Source organism: Neovison vison, chromosome 4, assembly GCF_020171115.1.
Source record: "Neovison vison isolate M4711 chromosome 4, ASM_NN_V1, whole genome shotgun sequence".
NCBI lineage: Eukaryota > Metazoa > Chordata > Mammalia > Carnivora > Mustelidae > Neogale > Neogale vison.
This window is the reverse complement of record NC_058094.1, coordinates 80,131,418-80,147,839: the sequence shown is the minus strand read 5'-3', so window position 1 is coordinate 80,147,839 and position 16,422 is coordinate 80,131,418. Positions and strand designations below refer to the sequence as shown.

The 16,422-nt window shown below is 40.3% G+C and overlaps 1 protein-coding gene and 1 pseudogene across 3 annotated transcripts in view; one reads left to right on the top strand and one right to left on the bottom strand.

Moving 5' to 3' along the window:
• Positions 1-16,265, bottom strand: part of ATP6V1H (ATPase H+ transporting V1 subunit H) — a 152,798-nt gene extending 136,533 nt beyond the window's left edge. For all 3 annotated transcript variants that reach the window (XM_044245595.1, XM_044245596.1, XM_044245597.1), the window contains exons 1-4: positions 16,018-16,265; positions 14,530-14,685; positions 4,756-4,858; positions 3,647-3,736 (exon numbers count right to left, since the gene is read on the bottom strand). In XM_044245595.1, coding sequence (XP_044101530.1) covers positions 3,647-3,736; positions 4,756-4,858; positions 14,530-14,642 — 306 coding nt within the window. In that variant the 5' untranslated portion in view covers positions 14,643-14,685; positions 16,018-16,265. The remainder of the gene's footprint in view (positions 1-3,646; positions 3,737-4,755; positions 4,859-14,529; positions 14,686-16,017) is intronic.
• On the top strand, positions 1,025-1,381 carry LOC122904602 (annotated as a pseudogene).
• Positions 16,266-16,422: the final 157 nt, after the last annotated feature.

Here is a 16,422-nt window from a genome sequence, read left to right as displayed (position 1 = left end):
TTTTATGAGACCAAAAACTTGAATTTGAATAAAACAAATAAGCAAAACTTATCTTCCACCCATCACTGTTCCAGGTACTCAAGTCACAAACTTTTTTATTTTTTTTAAGATTTTATTTATTTATTTGACAGACAGAGATCACAGAGAAGCAGGCAGAGAGAGAGGAGGAAGCAGGCTCCCTGCTGAGCAGAGAGCCCGATGCGGGGCTCGATCCCAGGACCCTGGGATCATGAACTGAGCTGAAGGCAGAGGCTTTAACCCACTGAGCCACCCAGGCGCCCCACAAGTCACAAACCTTTAATAGAATAAGAATAAAGCCCTTCTTCTCAAAGCCATTTAATAATTGCTGTTGATACCTGAGCACCAAAAAAAAAAAAATCTTAATCTTCAAAATTATGTACCTAAAACTGAACAGGTAAGAAAAAAAAACAAGCAATTCTGTCCAAAACTATTCTGTCCAGAAGTGTGAAGAATAAAATAACTGAATCACAAACAGGAAACCATTTGAAATTACGGTATTTTTTTTAAACAGCACAAGAAATCAAACAAAGTTTGTGCAAATTTCTCAATGTAACTAAAATGTTACCAATAAAATCAACTGTTAAAATGTATTTAATCAATAGCTAAGGATGTCAGCTACCTAAATCTGAATCCCTCATAAAAAACAGGTCAACAGGAAAAGAAAAAAAACTGTATTTGAACATGTTCAACTTTAGATCCATCTTGATTGGCAAAAATGTGAAAGTCTGACAATGCCCTCTGTTGGCAAGGTTGCAGAGACACAGGCATTCTTGTATGTCAGTGGGACTGCAAAATGGAATTTTATGGCAATAGCTTACCAAAACTATGTATGTAATACTCTTTTGCCCAGCAATCCTATTTCGAGGCATTTACCATGAAGTACACTCCCAACCCATATGAAAATAGATTTGCCCAAGGTTATCTCGGCTTTATTTCTCATTACAAAATATTGGAACCACATTTTGGTCCAACATCTTAGTGAGGCTGCTCCCCATACCTCATGATGCCACCCAAGGACATTAAGAAGAAAGATGCCAGAAAGTCAGCCAAGAAAGACAAAGACCTAGTGAGCAAATCTGAAGGCAAAGCCAAAAAGCAGCAGTCCAAAGGTTCAGCACATGCTCAATAAGCTTGTCTTGCTTGACAAAGCCACATATGACAAATTCTGTAAAGATGTTCCCAATGATAAAGGTTAACCCCAGTTGTTGCCCAAGACTGAAATTCATGGTTCCCTGGCCAGGAAAGTCCTTCGGGAGCTCCTCATAAAGAACTTATCAACTGGTTTCAAAATAGAGCTCAAGTAATTTACACCGAAAGCACCAAAGGTGGAGATGTGCCAGCTACTGGTGAAGATGCATGATCAGGCCCAACCCAATGAACATTTCAAAAAATAAACCTTTTTTCAACTCAAATAAATATGTATATGAGCTAACCTCAATGTCATCACACGAGAGACTGATTAAGTAAACTACAGTACATCCAATACTTTGCTGTAAGGAGACTGGCTGGCTCAATCAGTGGGTGTGCAATTCTTGATCTTAGGATTCTAAGTTTGAACCCCACATTGGGCATAGAGAATACTTAAAAATAAAGTCCTTTAAAAAAAGTATTTGTTTTTATCAAAAAAGAGTATCTCAGAATGGATATGGAATGATTTCTGGCATATTCTGTTAAGTGAGATGAGTAAAATATAAGAGATGCTATTTGGTACATGCTTTTTATAAGAAAGAGAAGGAAGTATGTATCTGCCTATTTATGCAGGGGGAAAAAAAAACAGGAAGAATAAACCAGAAATCAATGATACCAGTTACCTAACAAGAGTTAGGTAGGAATGCAAGGGATAGGAGTGAGGATTTGGTGACATTTGTCTGAGCATTATCTTTTCTGTACAGTTTTGACTTCTGGAAGCATGTTAGTGTTTTATATAATCAAAAATAATAAAACAAAATCTGTAAGAATGAGAAGAAAATAAGTAGAATACCAAAAAACACAAATGACCCTAACTATTTCAAGAAAAATGATATAACTACTCTGAAAGAAACCTGAACACAATTCACTGGCTACATAATCTCAGCTTAAAGAAAAGTACCGCAAACAAATACTGAACTCTAGATAAAGGGTTCACTCTTCACAACTGAATGGGTCAGCCATTTTGAAACTCCTTTCCTTGTGCTGGGGGGAACAGACAAGTAAATATACAAAGGGTAAGAGGAATTCACAATTTCACTGTCAATAGTTACAGATACGTTAAAGGGAGATTAGAATGAGCTGATGTTGAGCTGAAATGAAACTGACATAGTATGGACTCATGGTTATACATTTACAGATAAATGTATAAAAAGTGAGGGTATTTGTGGGGCACCTGAGTGGCTCAGTCAGTTAAGCATCTCTTTGGCTCAGGTCATGATCCCAGGGTCCTAGGATCCCAGAGTCCTCATCGGGCTCCTTCCTCAGGGAAGGAGCCTACTTCTCCCCCTACTCCCCACTCCTGCTCTCTCTTGCTATCTCTGTCTGTCAAATACATAAAATCTTTTTAAAAAATGAAGATATTTGTGTGTGCATGCATGTATGTGTTGTATGTATGTATACACATATAAATAAAACCAAAGTCTTCATGCCAATTCAAGCCTGCTCATTCTAGGTACAATCCTATATAGTAATCAGGATAACCAAGGCAGACCACAACATTCCCCATTTTTCTTAACTTTACTAAAGGAAAAAATACTAAGAGAGACCATGATCACTCTCAGACAGGCCTGTATCAGTCCAGGCTGGATACTGACCCTTACTCATATAGTAATGAAATCACTACATTACTATAAATGACATGAGGGTCCCTAAGTAGACAGCACTGTACTTCTTAATTAACTTCTGTACCTTCAATTACAATCAGTACAACAACTGGAACATAGAAGGCCATCAATAAATGTTTTTCCTTGTAAACTGACAGAACAATGCTCCACAGAAGAAACCACACTGATACTGTTCTTCAAGTCCTGAGACATGCAGTCAGGTACTGGATTTAGCAGCCAGGTGCCTCGTCTCAAAGAGAACCACTCGGTACACCAAGATTTTAAACCTAAATTACACTCCGTTGTAAAATACAAAACTGTGAATAAGGGAGGACCCTCTGTGTTCAGAGACAGTAAAAGAGTAAATAGAAACTTTATGCAACTGGAAAAGTCTGATGATTAGCAAAATGTTCTCCAAAGAGACAAGACTTTGAGGGCAAGCACCTTGCCTGCATTCAGCACTGAAGCCCCAGTGCTTGGCACTGACTTGAAACATAGCAGGGGCATTGAAATCTGTTGAATGACTGAAAGGGAAAAAGCCACATTGCCGGTAAGTACAAAGAACATCCAGAAAGCCTCAAGTGATTCACCCAAAATTGTTGATATTCGACATAGAACTCCTAAGGTATTACGGGGAAAAAATACAGATTGATTACCAGATATCCTAAAAAACAAAAGTAGCCCGTGTGAGGGCATTCCCATCTTTAACACTATTAGCAATTACAACTCTAAAAGAGAACCCATGATATAAGTGAAACCATAAAAAATACTGTTACTGCATGGAATACAAAACAATGGAGTCAGCAAATGTATTAAGTAAAGAATCTACCTACCTGCAGCATATCATCTACCATAGTTAATATGTACTGAACTGTCTGTTCTTTGGAGATATGGGTCATCAAATTTATAAAGGTTTTAGCACACTGAAAAAGAAAAAGTAATGTTAACTTATTTTCAACTACAAAAAACATTTTAATGGAATTTCAGTAAAATATTATTTCTCTTGCATAAATTCTAATACAAATGCTATTACCAACAGATCTCAATTACAAAAAATGGATACTTTTTACAAATACTGTGATGAAGTATGAGAGAAACATACTATGACTTGCGTTCAATTTTGACATTTTTAATGATAAATTTCGAAGTGTTTACTACTTTTAAACAGATCTAGTAACTATAACTCTTGACTGACTGTGGTAACATAAAGATTAAATTACACAGACAACCAAAAATTATCAGTGATTTTGATTTGGGGTTATGTTTTTGGTTTTGTTTTTTCATTTGCTGGGAAGCAGAACACTACAGCAACAAGGGATTAGGATTAGAATCAGAAGGCCATGAACTGTCTCCATCCTACAACATTTCAACTATGTGATAATCTCTGGAATTCAACAAAAACTGGAGCTAACAGTATGTTTCCTCACAGATTTCCCAGGATTGTTGCGAGAATCAGACTGAGCTGCACACAGGCTCTTTCAGGCCATCAAGACCCCACATTAGAAAATCTGATGGTCATATTCTAGAAATTTTCTTAAATTTCTTAAAAAATGTTCTTAAAAAAAAAGTTAAGCAACTTTAAAAGCAACATATACTTTGAAACTTAATTTCCCTTCTAGGAATTTATTCCAGAAAGATTTTCAGAAATGCAGAAAAGAATAGAGGAATAAACATACCCAATATAACATTTTTCCAAAATGAGCAAAGAGAACTGGAAATCTTGTCTTCCAATAAAATGTCTTCCAATAAAGACAAAGACAAAATGTCTTTTTATTGGAAAATGTCTTTTTATTGGAAGACAAAAATGTCTTCCAATAAAAAAGGATTTTTAGCTAAATTATGATGTGTACCTACAATGGAATGTCATAAAGTCATCAAAACTCTTCTCTAGTATTTTTAATACACAAGGAGGTATTGATGACATAATGTTTATATCCCTCACCTGACTACCTTCAGTTTGGAGCATCTCTTGCTTCTCTTCAGGACTTCTTTTCATTTCAAACCTTTGAATGAATTCACAATCTTCAGCAGAAATCATCTGCCCCCTAGAAAGTAAGAGTAGGTTGGGTTTTCTCAATAAAAGTGAATCACCACCGTGAGCAAGGGATACAGGAATTTCCCATCTTTCTCCTCTCTCCCTGGGAGTTAACCACTAGGGTGGGCACACAGGTCCTGGCAGCAGATAGACCTGAGTGAAAGCCTGGCTCCACTACTTACTGATCACCCAACCTCTCTGGACCTGAGTTAATTTATCTGCAAGGTGGGAATAATATCCACATTGCCTTTAGGGGCTGATCTGAAGATGATATTAGATGATTCATTAAGGTGGTTGGCATAGTGCTTAGCCCACAGAAGCAATAAATAACTGACACCTCTTAGACTGTCCAAAGTCTCACCCTATCCCTTATCCCCCTCACAGCCAAACAATTCACTTGGTTTTCTACTCCATCAAGACCAAAGCCACTTTATACGAACTTCTACAATCATTACCTCCAGCATATTCTCATATTCCCTCCAGACTCAGAAAAATGTGATCTTCCTCCTCTCTGAAAAAATAACCTTTCCATCCTGACCACTTGTCCTCCCACCAATCATCCCACACTATCCTGTTTTCCTCTTACTTCTTTCAGGGGTCCCTTCTTCAGTGGTTCTTTGCTCCCCAAGGCTTCTTTCCAAGCTCAATCCTTGGAATCTTATTTTTCTCTCTCAAATTCTTTCCTTCAGTGAGATTCAAACCAAGAGAGTCTAGCCTTTTTTCTCTGCCAAACCATCTCAGTCTTCCACCTCTTACCATTTTCACAAATTCAGCATCATCACAACTGAACCATCATCACCTTCCCTTCCAAACCGGCATGACCTCACAGCTGACTCGTCAACAACTCAAACCCTGTCTGACGCTTCCTTATAAAAAGACCTGTCAGCAAAACAGCCTTGCTAGTCTCTATGACACTGGATACTTCAGGACATACACCAATCTTTTCAGACTATCAGTATAGTGGGGAAAGTAGAGAATTTGTATCATTATGAGGAAGAGCTCCAACTGCAACTGTGAAATTTTGGTATGTCACTACCCCTCTAAGCAATGTTTGCCACACCAGTAAAATGACAATTATAATACTACCTGCCCTACTCCACTGAACAGTTGTGAAAAAAAATATTAAGAAAAAGCACCTGATAAATATAAGCATGAAGTAAATACAAGTTTAAAAATTTGAAATGTCTTGGGTGCCTGGGTGGCTCTGTGGGTTAAAGCCTCTGCCTTCCACTCGGGTCATGATCTTGGGGTCCTGGGATCGAGCCCCATATTGGGCTCTCTGCTCGGCAGGGAGCCTACTTCCCCTTTCTCTCTGCCTGCCTCTCTGCCTACTTGTGATCTCTGTCAAATAAATAAAATCTTTTTCAAAAATTTTTCTTTAAATTAAAAATGTTTATAATATGCTCTGTCAATAAATAGCATCAATATATTTTTAACTCAGTAGTTTTAAAAACTGCCCTTCCCCACCCCGTGCCCCAAGTATATCGAGAGACTAATGTACACAAAAGCCCAACAGTGAAAACAATGAATTTGAAGCAGGTTTCCCCCACATGCATAGTTACACGTAGTCCTTTTTCAGATCTGTCTTTGATTGGATTCCTGGTGGCAGGCTTTGACATGGAGGTTTGTGTGGGCAATCTATGTAGGCAGTGCTCCCTAGAGTGCCCAGGGAAGGGGTAGAGAGCACCAGACATGGAAGGTAAAGAGCCCAGCCCAGATTTAGGCAAAGTCCTGAAGAGAACAGGTCTCTGGCCACACAGCAGAGTCTGGGAAGGTGAGGTCCTCAGACCTATGCCCTCCCACAATACAAGGGAACCAAACTTTCAAACTTCCTGATACTCCTCCCCACAACCCCACCTTCCTCCAAAGATCTTGACTTTCAGGTATTCAACATGTCAGTGTTTTATTTTACCCCTTCTGGGTTTTCTATATACTACTACTATATACTAAACTATTTTATATCCTGTTAACTTGCTTCTGGATTTTGTATCTACTGCTGTCATTCTTGTATCAGTTACACAGTTTGAAGCTTGTAACCTTTTCACATATGCTCCTTTTTTTTTAACATGGCTTTTTTTGGTAAACTATTCTCATGCATTGGATTTTTTTTAATTATTTATTTTCAGAAAAACAGTATTCATTATTTTTTCACCACACCCAGTGCTCCATGCAATCTGTGCCCTCTATAATACCCCCCACCTGGTACCCCAACCTCCCACGCCCCCCACCACTTCAAACCCCTCACATTGTTTTTCAGAGTCCATAGTCTCTCATGATTCACCTCCCCTTCCAATTTATCCCAACTCCCTTCTCCTCTCTAACACCCCTTGTCCTCCATGATATTGGTTATGCTCCACAAATAAGTGAAACCATATGATAATTGACTCTCTCTGCTTGACTTATTTCACTCAGCATAATCTCTTCCAGTCCCATCCATGTTGCTACAAAAGTTGGGTATTCATCCTTTCTGATGGAGGCATAATACTCCATAGTGTATATGGACCACATCTTCCTTATCCATTCGTCCGTTGAAGGACATCTTGGTTCTTTCCACAGTTTGGCGACCGTGGCCATTGCTGCTATAAACATTGGGGTACAGATGGCCCTTCTTCTCATGACATCTGTATCTTTGGGATAAATACCCAGGAGTGCAATGGCAGGGTCATAGGGAAGTTCTATTTTTAATTTCTTGAGGAATCTCCACTCTGTTCTCCAAAGAGGCTGCACCAACTTGCACTCCCACCAATAGTGTAAGAGGGTTCCCCTTTCTCCACATCCTCTCCAACACATGTTGTTTCCTGTTTTGTTAATTTTGGCCATTCTAACTGGGGTAAGGTGATATCTCCATGTGGTTTTAATTTGAATCTCCCTGAGGGCTAGTGATGATGAACATTTTTTCATGTGTCTGATAGCCATTTGTATGTCTTCATTGGAGAAGTGTCTGTTCATATCTTCTGCCCATTTTTTGATATGATTGTCTGTTTCATGTGTGTTGAGTTTGAGGAGTTCATTATAGATCCTGGATATCAACCTTTTGTCTGTACTGTCATTTGCAAGTATCTTCTCCCATTCCGTGGGTTGCCTCTTTGTTTTTTGGACTGTTTCCTTTGCTGTGCAGAAGCTTTTGATTTTGATGAAGTCCCAAAAGTTTATTTTCGCTTTTGTTTCCTTTGCCTTTGGAGACATATCTTGAAAGAAGTTGCTGTGGCTGATATTGAAGAGATTACTGCCTATGATCTCCTCTAGGATTCTGATGGATTGGATTTTATCAACAAACCTTTCCTTACCAACCCAAAGTGGAATTTCAAGTCCTTATTTTTCTAGATTCCTAAGGCAGGTGAAAACGTGACCATTTCCTGACACTCTCTTCCTGAGCTTCCGGATTCTTCTTGTCCTCCTCAAAAGACTCATCAATGTTCTTCACAGACTCCTTATCTCCGATTCTGTGCCTCAGGTTCTATGGAAGGCTCTCTCCATTTGCACTCCCTGAAACCTCCCTGAGTGTTCTCCACTAGCTCTGTGTAGGTAGCTCACAGTCTGAGGCCCAGGCTGCCCTCCTGCAGTCCCCTCTCATACACGGGGACCTCTCCTTCAATAGAAGAAGCACACAGGCACTCCAAACCCTCCGAGGCAGAACTGACATCACTAACATATATCCCTATACACACTCCACCGCAGCCTGGTTAATGGGATAATGAAAGTGCAAAGAAAGGGAGGGGGGGAAGGCCCTTTGCCCTGTTTTCTCCACGGCTAAGCACTTCACATACCAGGCAGGAATAAATGCACTCTGTACCCTGGGATAGACCAGCAAGGTCATCCCGTCCAGCGATGGCCCCAAAATAAACACAGTCTTTTTCATAAACCTGAACTGCCTAGCTAAACCAATTTCAGCCCCAAATTTTGCTATGCTGATGTATAAAAGCATATCATAACCTTTGCAGATAGGATAATCATGTGAAAAAGTTGTGGTTTTTCTACCATGACTAAAGCGTACAATGAAGGTTACACTTGGTAACCTTATCAATTCTATGGCTTTCTTTTCCATTTAAATAACTGTGGTTTTTATTTCGTAAGCCAGTTCTTCTGAAATCTGTCTTTCCTGCATTTGTTTCAGGTAACCACCTTCTTTTCTTGCTTAAATTCTTTTGTCTCTCAATCTTCCTTGGACAGTCCCATAACCTAGCAAGTTAGGGACTCTGGTCTCTTTTCTAATGACCTGAGACCACTCAGACACCAGTCCTAGCCATCCTTCCACCTACCATCAGTCTCCTCCTGACTTCCCGGTCTCTGGAGTGGCTCAAGCCTAAGGTAACAATCCACCAAAGGGTTTCCTTGCTTATGATCCACCCCACATCCCTCTCACCTACCACCGGCCAGCTTTCTCAAGCACACATCTAACAGTATTTCTCCTTTCATATCAGTCAGACTGTGAATTTGAATGGCAATTCTACTAGCACCTAGGTAAAGGCATTCAGGAAAAATCTTTTGAATCAACTGATTAATTAAAACCTGTATCAGCAGGTACATGTTACTTAACCTATCTGCACAGCTATCTGCTCTTCCTTAAAATAGGGCCAAAAATAAAGAAATAAGGCCAGAAAAAGAGATCCTACTGTTGACATGAAAGCAACATGAAACAGTCCATGACTTACCAAGCACATTACTCCTTTCCCAAACACTCTCTCCACCACTGCCCAACATCTACTCTACCCATTAATGATCTAATCACCCAAGATTAACCATCAGCCTGTGTCAGGCACCTTTAAGAACAGGTAACACAGCAGTGAATTAAACATCCCTCTTTGAGCTTGCATCGCACAGAGGAAAACAAAAACACACAAATACAAAAATAATTTTTTAAATACACACATGCATACCGTAATGCCAGGACACTAAATGCTATGAAAACAAAACTGAAGGTTGGTAAAGAGCTAGAAAATGCTAACAGAGGAAAGAATATACTCTCGGTGGATTACAGTGAAGGCCTTTCTTCTTTTTTTAAAATTAAGATTTATTTATTTATTTTACAGACAGAGAGTGCACGGGCAGGGGGAGAGGCAGAGGAAGAGAGAGGAAAAGCAGACTACCCACTGAGCAGGGAGTCTGACACAAGGCTTGATCTCAAGACCCTGAGGTCATGACCTGAGCCAAAACCAAGAGTCAGAGGCTTAACCAACTGAGCCACCCAGGCGCCCCACAGTGAAAGCCTTTCTGAACACACCTGTGCAGAAAACTGCATGAAGTCAGTTAATGAGCTGAGTGATCTAGGGAGGAACTTCCAGACAGAAGTCTAAGTCCAAGCACAGTGGGGCAGCAGTAGCTTCAAAGAGCAAGAAAAGCAGAGTTGCTGGATATCTGTGACCAGGGTGGCATAATCTGATTTATATTTTCAAAATGTCTGTCATTGCGTTGTAAAGAACTGCTCTTCAATTCCAGCTCTAGATATTTATCCCTGGAAAACAAACACTAATTCAAAGATATGTGCACCCCAATGTTTACTGCTGCATTATTTACAATAGTCAAGATATAGAAGCAACCTAAGTGTCCACCAACAGACATAAGGATAAGGAAAATGTGGTATATACACAAAGGAATATCATGCAGCCATAAAAAAGGATGAGATCTCGCCATTTGGGACAACATGGATGGACTTAGAGGGTAATAGTAAGGGAAGTAAGTCTTGGTAGGTGACTCTTGGTTTTGGCTCAGGTCATGCATGACCTCAGGGTCCTGAGATCAAGCCTTGTGTCAGACTCCCTGCTCAGTGGGTAGTCTTCTTTTCCTCTCTCTTCCTCTGCTTCTCCCCCTGCCCGTGCACTCTCTGTCTCTAAAATAAATAAATAAATCTAAATTTAAAAAAAAGAAGAAAGGCCTTCACTGTCATCCACTGAGAATATATTTTTTCCTCTGTTAGCACTTTCTAGCTCTTTATCAAGCTTCAGTTTTGTTTTCAAAGCATTTAGTGTCCTAGCATTAAGTCAGGAAGTAAGTCAGACACAGAGAAAAATCCTGCACATTTCACTTATATGTGAAGTCAAAAAAGAACAAAACAAAACAAAACAGAAACACATTCATAGATACAGAGAACAAGCAGTGATGAGTAAAGGAGAGGGGTGTGAGGGGAAGAGCGAAATAGATGAAGGGGATTAAGAGGTACAAACCTACAGTTACAAAATAAATAAATCATGGGGATGAAAAGTACAGCACAGGGAATATGCTCAATCATATTGTACTAACTTTGTGTGGTGACAGGTGGCAGCTAGACCCACCAAGATGATCACTTCATAATGTATAAAAATATGCAAACACTATGTTGTACACCTGAAATTAACATAACATTACAGTCAATTAAATCAATTTTTTAATTTAAAAAAAGCAGAGTTGCTCCTATGGGGGACAATGAAACCTGACACAGCAGGCAAGGGTCTGTTAAGAAGAGAGCATGTGAGAGATAATGACAGCTTACACATGGCAATGAAAGTGGAGCTAGAGAAAAAGAGGTAAGATCTGGGATGGGTTCTGACGCAGAGCTAAAAGAATTTGTCTGGATATGGTTAGTTATGGAATAGAAGTGTCAAAATGCCCGATGGGTTTGGGCCTCCAAAGCCAGTGAAGGAAGGTGCCACAAACTGGCCTGCAGCAGCCGGGAGAAAGCCCCACCCAACTACCTGAGGCTCCCCTAGTGCTGCATGTTCTTCCCAAATTCAGCCCCCAGCCAGCAGTTTCCTTCACCACCGCCCACCGCTCCTCTGCTTGGACAACTCCCACGAGTATCTTCATGTATTCTGTGAAGTCATTCCTAAAGCTCCCAAATAATTATTCGTTCCCTGCTTTTGCTTTTTGAGAAAACTTCACATATATTTCCATTTTAATGCTTCCCACTTTTTATTACTGAATCTTTTTTATTTAAAGTTCTGTTTCCTCATCAGACCTTATACTCGAGTGGAAGAATGATATTTTACAGCATTTTATGATTCTTGGATCCTCAGGATAGAGTTTTACTAGATTCTAGCTTGACTAATAGATAGCCATGTCCATTCATTTAAGTACAGTCTAGTTCAATTACTAAGAAAAAGTTTAATCAAACAAACATACATTTTTAAAACACTGTATTTTCATAATAACGTGTTAGTCCATATGGGCTAGAGCATATTGGCCTTTTGACATTAGAGGACTTTTCCAAGGGTTTTATTTTTATCAGAATAAGATGTGATATGAGATTCCCTGAGAACTCATGCGTCATGGATGGCCCCAATGACTTGTAAGCTCTTTTGGGTACATTTAACAACAGCAGGCACACAGTAACATTTGATGAACATCTGTATACAGATATACAGAGTAGAAAGGCTTTATAAAGAAATGCATGAGGTGGACAACAAAGTAAAGGAGAGAAGTAGGAATGAGACTACCACTTAGTAGTACAGAGGCCTTGGGGAAAAAAAGGAACAGAAGAGAAAGCAATTAAAAATCTACATGAGGGGGGAGCCTCGGTGGCTCAGTGGGTTAAAGCCTCTGCCTTCGGCTCAGGTCATGATATCAGAGTCCTGGGATTGAGCCCCGTATCGGGCTCTCAGCTTGGCAGGGAACCTGCTTCCCTCTCTCTCTCTCTGCCTGCTTCTCTGCCTACTTATGATCTCTGTCAAATAAATAAATAAAATATTTTAAAAAGAAACAAAAATCTACATGGAATTAAAAATGTTCCATGCCCATGCTAGGGAACTTCTGCAGTCAGCCAGTGCCTTATGGTCAGTAACAATATCACTCTATTTAGGTTATAAACAGAGTCCAGCTTTATAAACATGAAACTCCTTGTCCTCTAGTCTAAACACACTTTCGACTAAAATTAGGAAACAGAACTCAAAATCCTAATTTCACAGGGGCTTTAAACAACTACACAGATAGAGATAAAGAGAGAAAACACCACCAAAGTCCCTCCTCCTCTTGCCCTTGAGTCCATGGCCCCATAAAAATCCAGTCCCTTAAAGTAGGAATCCAGACTCATCTTAGATTTTTTTTTCACCTTCATATATTAAATCGATCACTAAGACTTTCTCAAATCTCTCCAGTTCTATCCATTCCAATAATCTGAATACTGCTAAAGTCTCACCCCTAGCTATAGGTTTGTTTCCACAAATCTACCCTCTACTTTGACAGTAGAACAATCCAACCAAAAAGCAATCTGACATCTAACCCCCACTTACAAACATTGGTTGTTCCCAATACCTACAACAGCAATTTTAAAACTCTGTTCCTGGAGGCGCCTTCACAACTGGCTCCTTGCTGCCTCCAGCCTCAGCCCTCTGCACTGCCTGCCTCCAAAACATGTTTTATTCCACACCTAAAATGCTGCTTTTAATTCTCTACCTTTGAAAATCCCCCACAGGAAAACCTCCCAAAGGTAGAATTAACTGTCATTTTTCTGTCCACCTATCATTCCCTGTGCACCTTCCTACTATCTCAGTTAACATACCAAATTTAAATGATCTGTTTATATATTTGACTACCTACCAGATTATAAATTTATCTTTTGAAGCCTCACAGCCTAGAAAAATGCCTCACACTTGAAGGCAGGAATAAATGTTTGATAAGTGACTAAATTAACAGAAATAAATGCATCATTTTTATACACTGCATGTCCCTCTTACAGCAAAGAAAACTGTTAAATATAAAACTAAAGATTCCTCAGGGCACCTGGGTGGCTCAGTGGGTTAAAGCCTCTGCCTTCGGCTCAGGTCATAATCTCAGGGTCCTGGGATCGAGTTCCACATCGGGCTCTCTGCTCGGTGGGGAACCTGCTTCCTCCTCTCTCTCTCTCTGCCTACTTGTGATCTCTGTCTGTCAAGTGAATAAATAAAATCTTTAAAAAAAACTAAAGATTCCTCAATTTGTTTTTCAAAATGTATATGCAAATCTTAACTGAATTTCCTTAATAAATCACTTATAAGTATACCAAAATAAACAGATATGAACTAAAGTCAGTAGAATAAACTACGGTTAAGAATAAACTCTTACTTTACAGATAAATACAGAACACCAGCATGCTAAATCTTAATGCATACAAGAAAGAAAAGGAAAGAACCAAAATTAATTAACAGTATATTCAACATACTGTTTGTATTCAACTGTGTTAATACTTTAAGTACACTATTTGAGCAACAACTCTATCTATGCCCATTTCACATTTACTTCAGTGAACCTCAGAGAAGTTAACAGATTTACTGAAAATCACCAGTCTAATAGACAGAAGAACCAGAATTCCTAAACCCAGGTCTTGAAATTCAGAATCGACACTGTTTTTACTAGTTCTATAAGCCATTCTGCAACAACTCCATCCCCACATTGATCACCAAGGCACAATAAGCCAGTCTGGAAGGCTTTGCCCATTATCCCCTTCCTTGGCTACAGATCCCATGAACACGCTGCCCACATTTTCCACTCATTCAAAAAGTACAACTTTCCAGACAGAAAAGATCAAAACTGCTCTGAGCGGCTCTGTTCCCCTGCTAGAGCCTCAGCCTGTTTCCAGCACTTCTTATGTCAAGTAAGAATTCTAAGGAGGAAGTGTTTTCTTCCACATTTATTAGCATTTTTCCCAGTATTCCTCTCATAGAAGCATGATCATGAACAAGTTTTATGCGAAAGCACATGATTATCCATGATTCACAGCAAATCAGTACTTACTGAAGATAGGACTGCCAGTTCACTTTATTTGCGCGAACCTCTGCAGCCTTGGCAGCAATAATGTTTGTTGGAACAGCAGCATCTACGGCACCTCGGATATCCATTTTGGTCATCTAGATTTTATGATCTTAGATGTTTTTCAACAGATCTTCAATTCTGATGCAAGATGAAACCAGAATACCAGATGTTATCATTTTCTAACAACCACTACTATCATTGCTGTTATAATTAATTATCATCATTATCTTACTCTCCCCAGACAACCATTCAACTCAAATATTGAATATCCTAAATATTAAATATTATTATTATATTTCGGATCTTGCCCAATTACACCATACCCCATAAGAGTGTTGCCTAAAGATTTTTTCATTTCCAAGAAAAGGTTTTAATCATTGAGTCTAGTCATGCAGTAAATTTTTCAAAGTAACTCTTAAAGACACTGACATCAGAAATCATCCTTTAATAATACAGGCATACAGTTTAAATGTATACAACTGGGATCATACTTCCTTCTGACAGGAAAAATAACTTGCAGAGATAAAACCAATTATTTCATTTACATTTACTAAGCATCATTTTTAAGTGACGTATATGAAAAACCTACAAGTACCTTCTAAAATGACTCATTCAAATTAAAAACCCCAAAGTGGGAATATAATTTCTTCAAAGACAGAGCTTTCTTTTTTCAACAAAGTTCACAGTATTTTCATAACCAATTTTGGGAGAAAGTTTTGGAACGAATACCAATTACAGTTTAGGTACAACTGACAATGGGAGTCTGGTGTGATGACAAGAACCTGCAAAATGAGCTTTCATGTAATTCTCACTTCTAAATTCACTAGTTAAACGCTTAAGCCTGATTTTATCTCAATACAAAATATGTAGGTTCTGGTTCACAAAATGTTAAGTTCACGCCATGGCCACAAAGAAACTAAAACCATACCCAAAATTCTATTCTACAATCCCAATGACCTTAGTCAGTTAGGAACTTAATCTCTACATCTGGGGATTTGCTGCCTAAACAAGCAAAAGCAATACACACAGGTATGGCGGAGATAAAACTGGCTCTGTCCGGGTCAGGCTGGAACCCTGGTACACCCAAGCGGACTCGGACCCGGCAGCCTCTCCTGGGGTAGGTGAAAGTGCCTCATTACCGTCCTCTAAATCCCTGAACAACTCGAATTTTCAGCAGGCCAGGGCCTGCCCCAAACCTGGGGAAAGTACACTTCTTAACCTTTCCTCTGCCCCCCCACCCCCGCTCCTCTGCCGTGGAGGAGTTCCAGTTCCGTAAACCTACTGGAGGCCTGAAAGGAAAGAAATCCGGAGACCCCGGCGAGAGGAGAGCAGAAGGGACCTGCGCAGCGAGAAACCAGCGCGCGCGAGGGAAGCTGGGGAAGACGCAGGGGTCGCCTCACTTGGGCTGAGGCAGGCGACAAAACGCGAGTGCGGCCTTATTTCGCGAACCCTGGGGACCCCACAACTCACCCAAAGGCGGCGAGGACGACGCAGCGGTTCAGGCCGTCGGGGCCACAGCCCGGCTGGGGCGCCTGAAACAGCGTCGAGTCGGCGTCTCCTGCCCGGTAAAGAGGCCTAAGAGCCGGAGGGAGCCACAGACCCCGGGAAGTGCAGAGATTCCCGCACCCAGGAGACGTTGGGGGAGGCGCAGGCAAAAGGAAGCTGGAGCGGCCGCCTTAGAATGACAGGAGGGTCGGTCACATGACCAGAGGCACGTGACAGCCCGGAAGCCGGAAGCTGAAAAGATCCAAAACAGCTCGCTGAGCCTCATGGCTCTTAGAAGGATCTTGCACACGGAGGGGAGCTAGTGTTTAGACGACTGGCGACAGAGACTCCGGAGGGACCCAGAACTTAAGCCCAGGCTGGCCCGTCAGG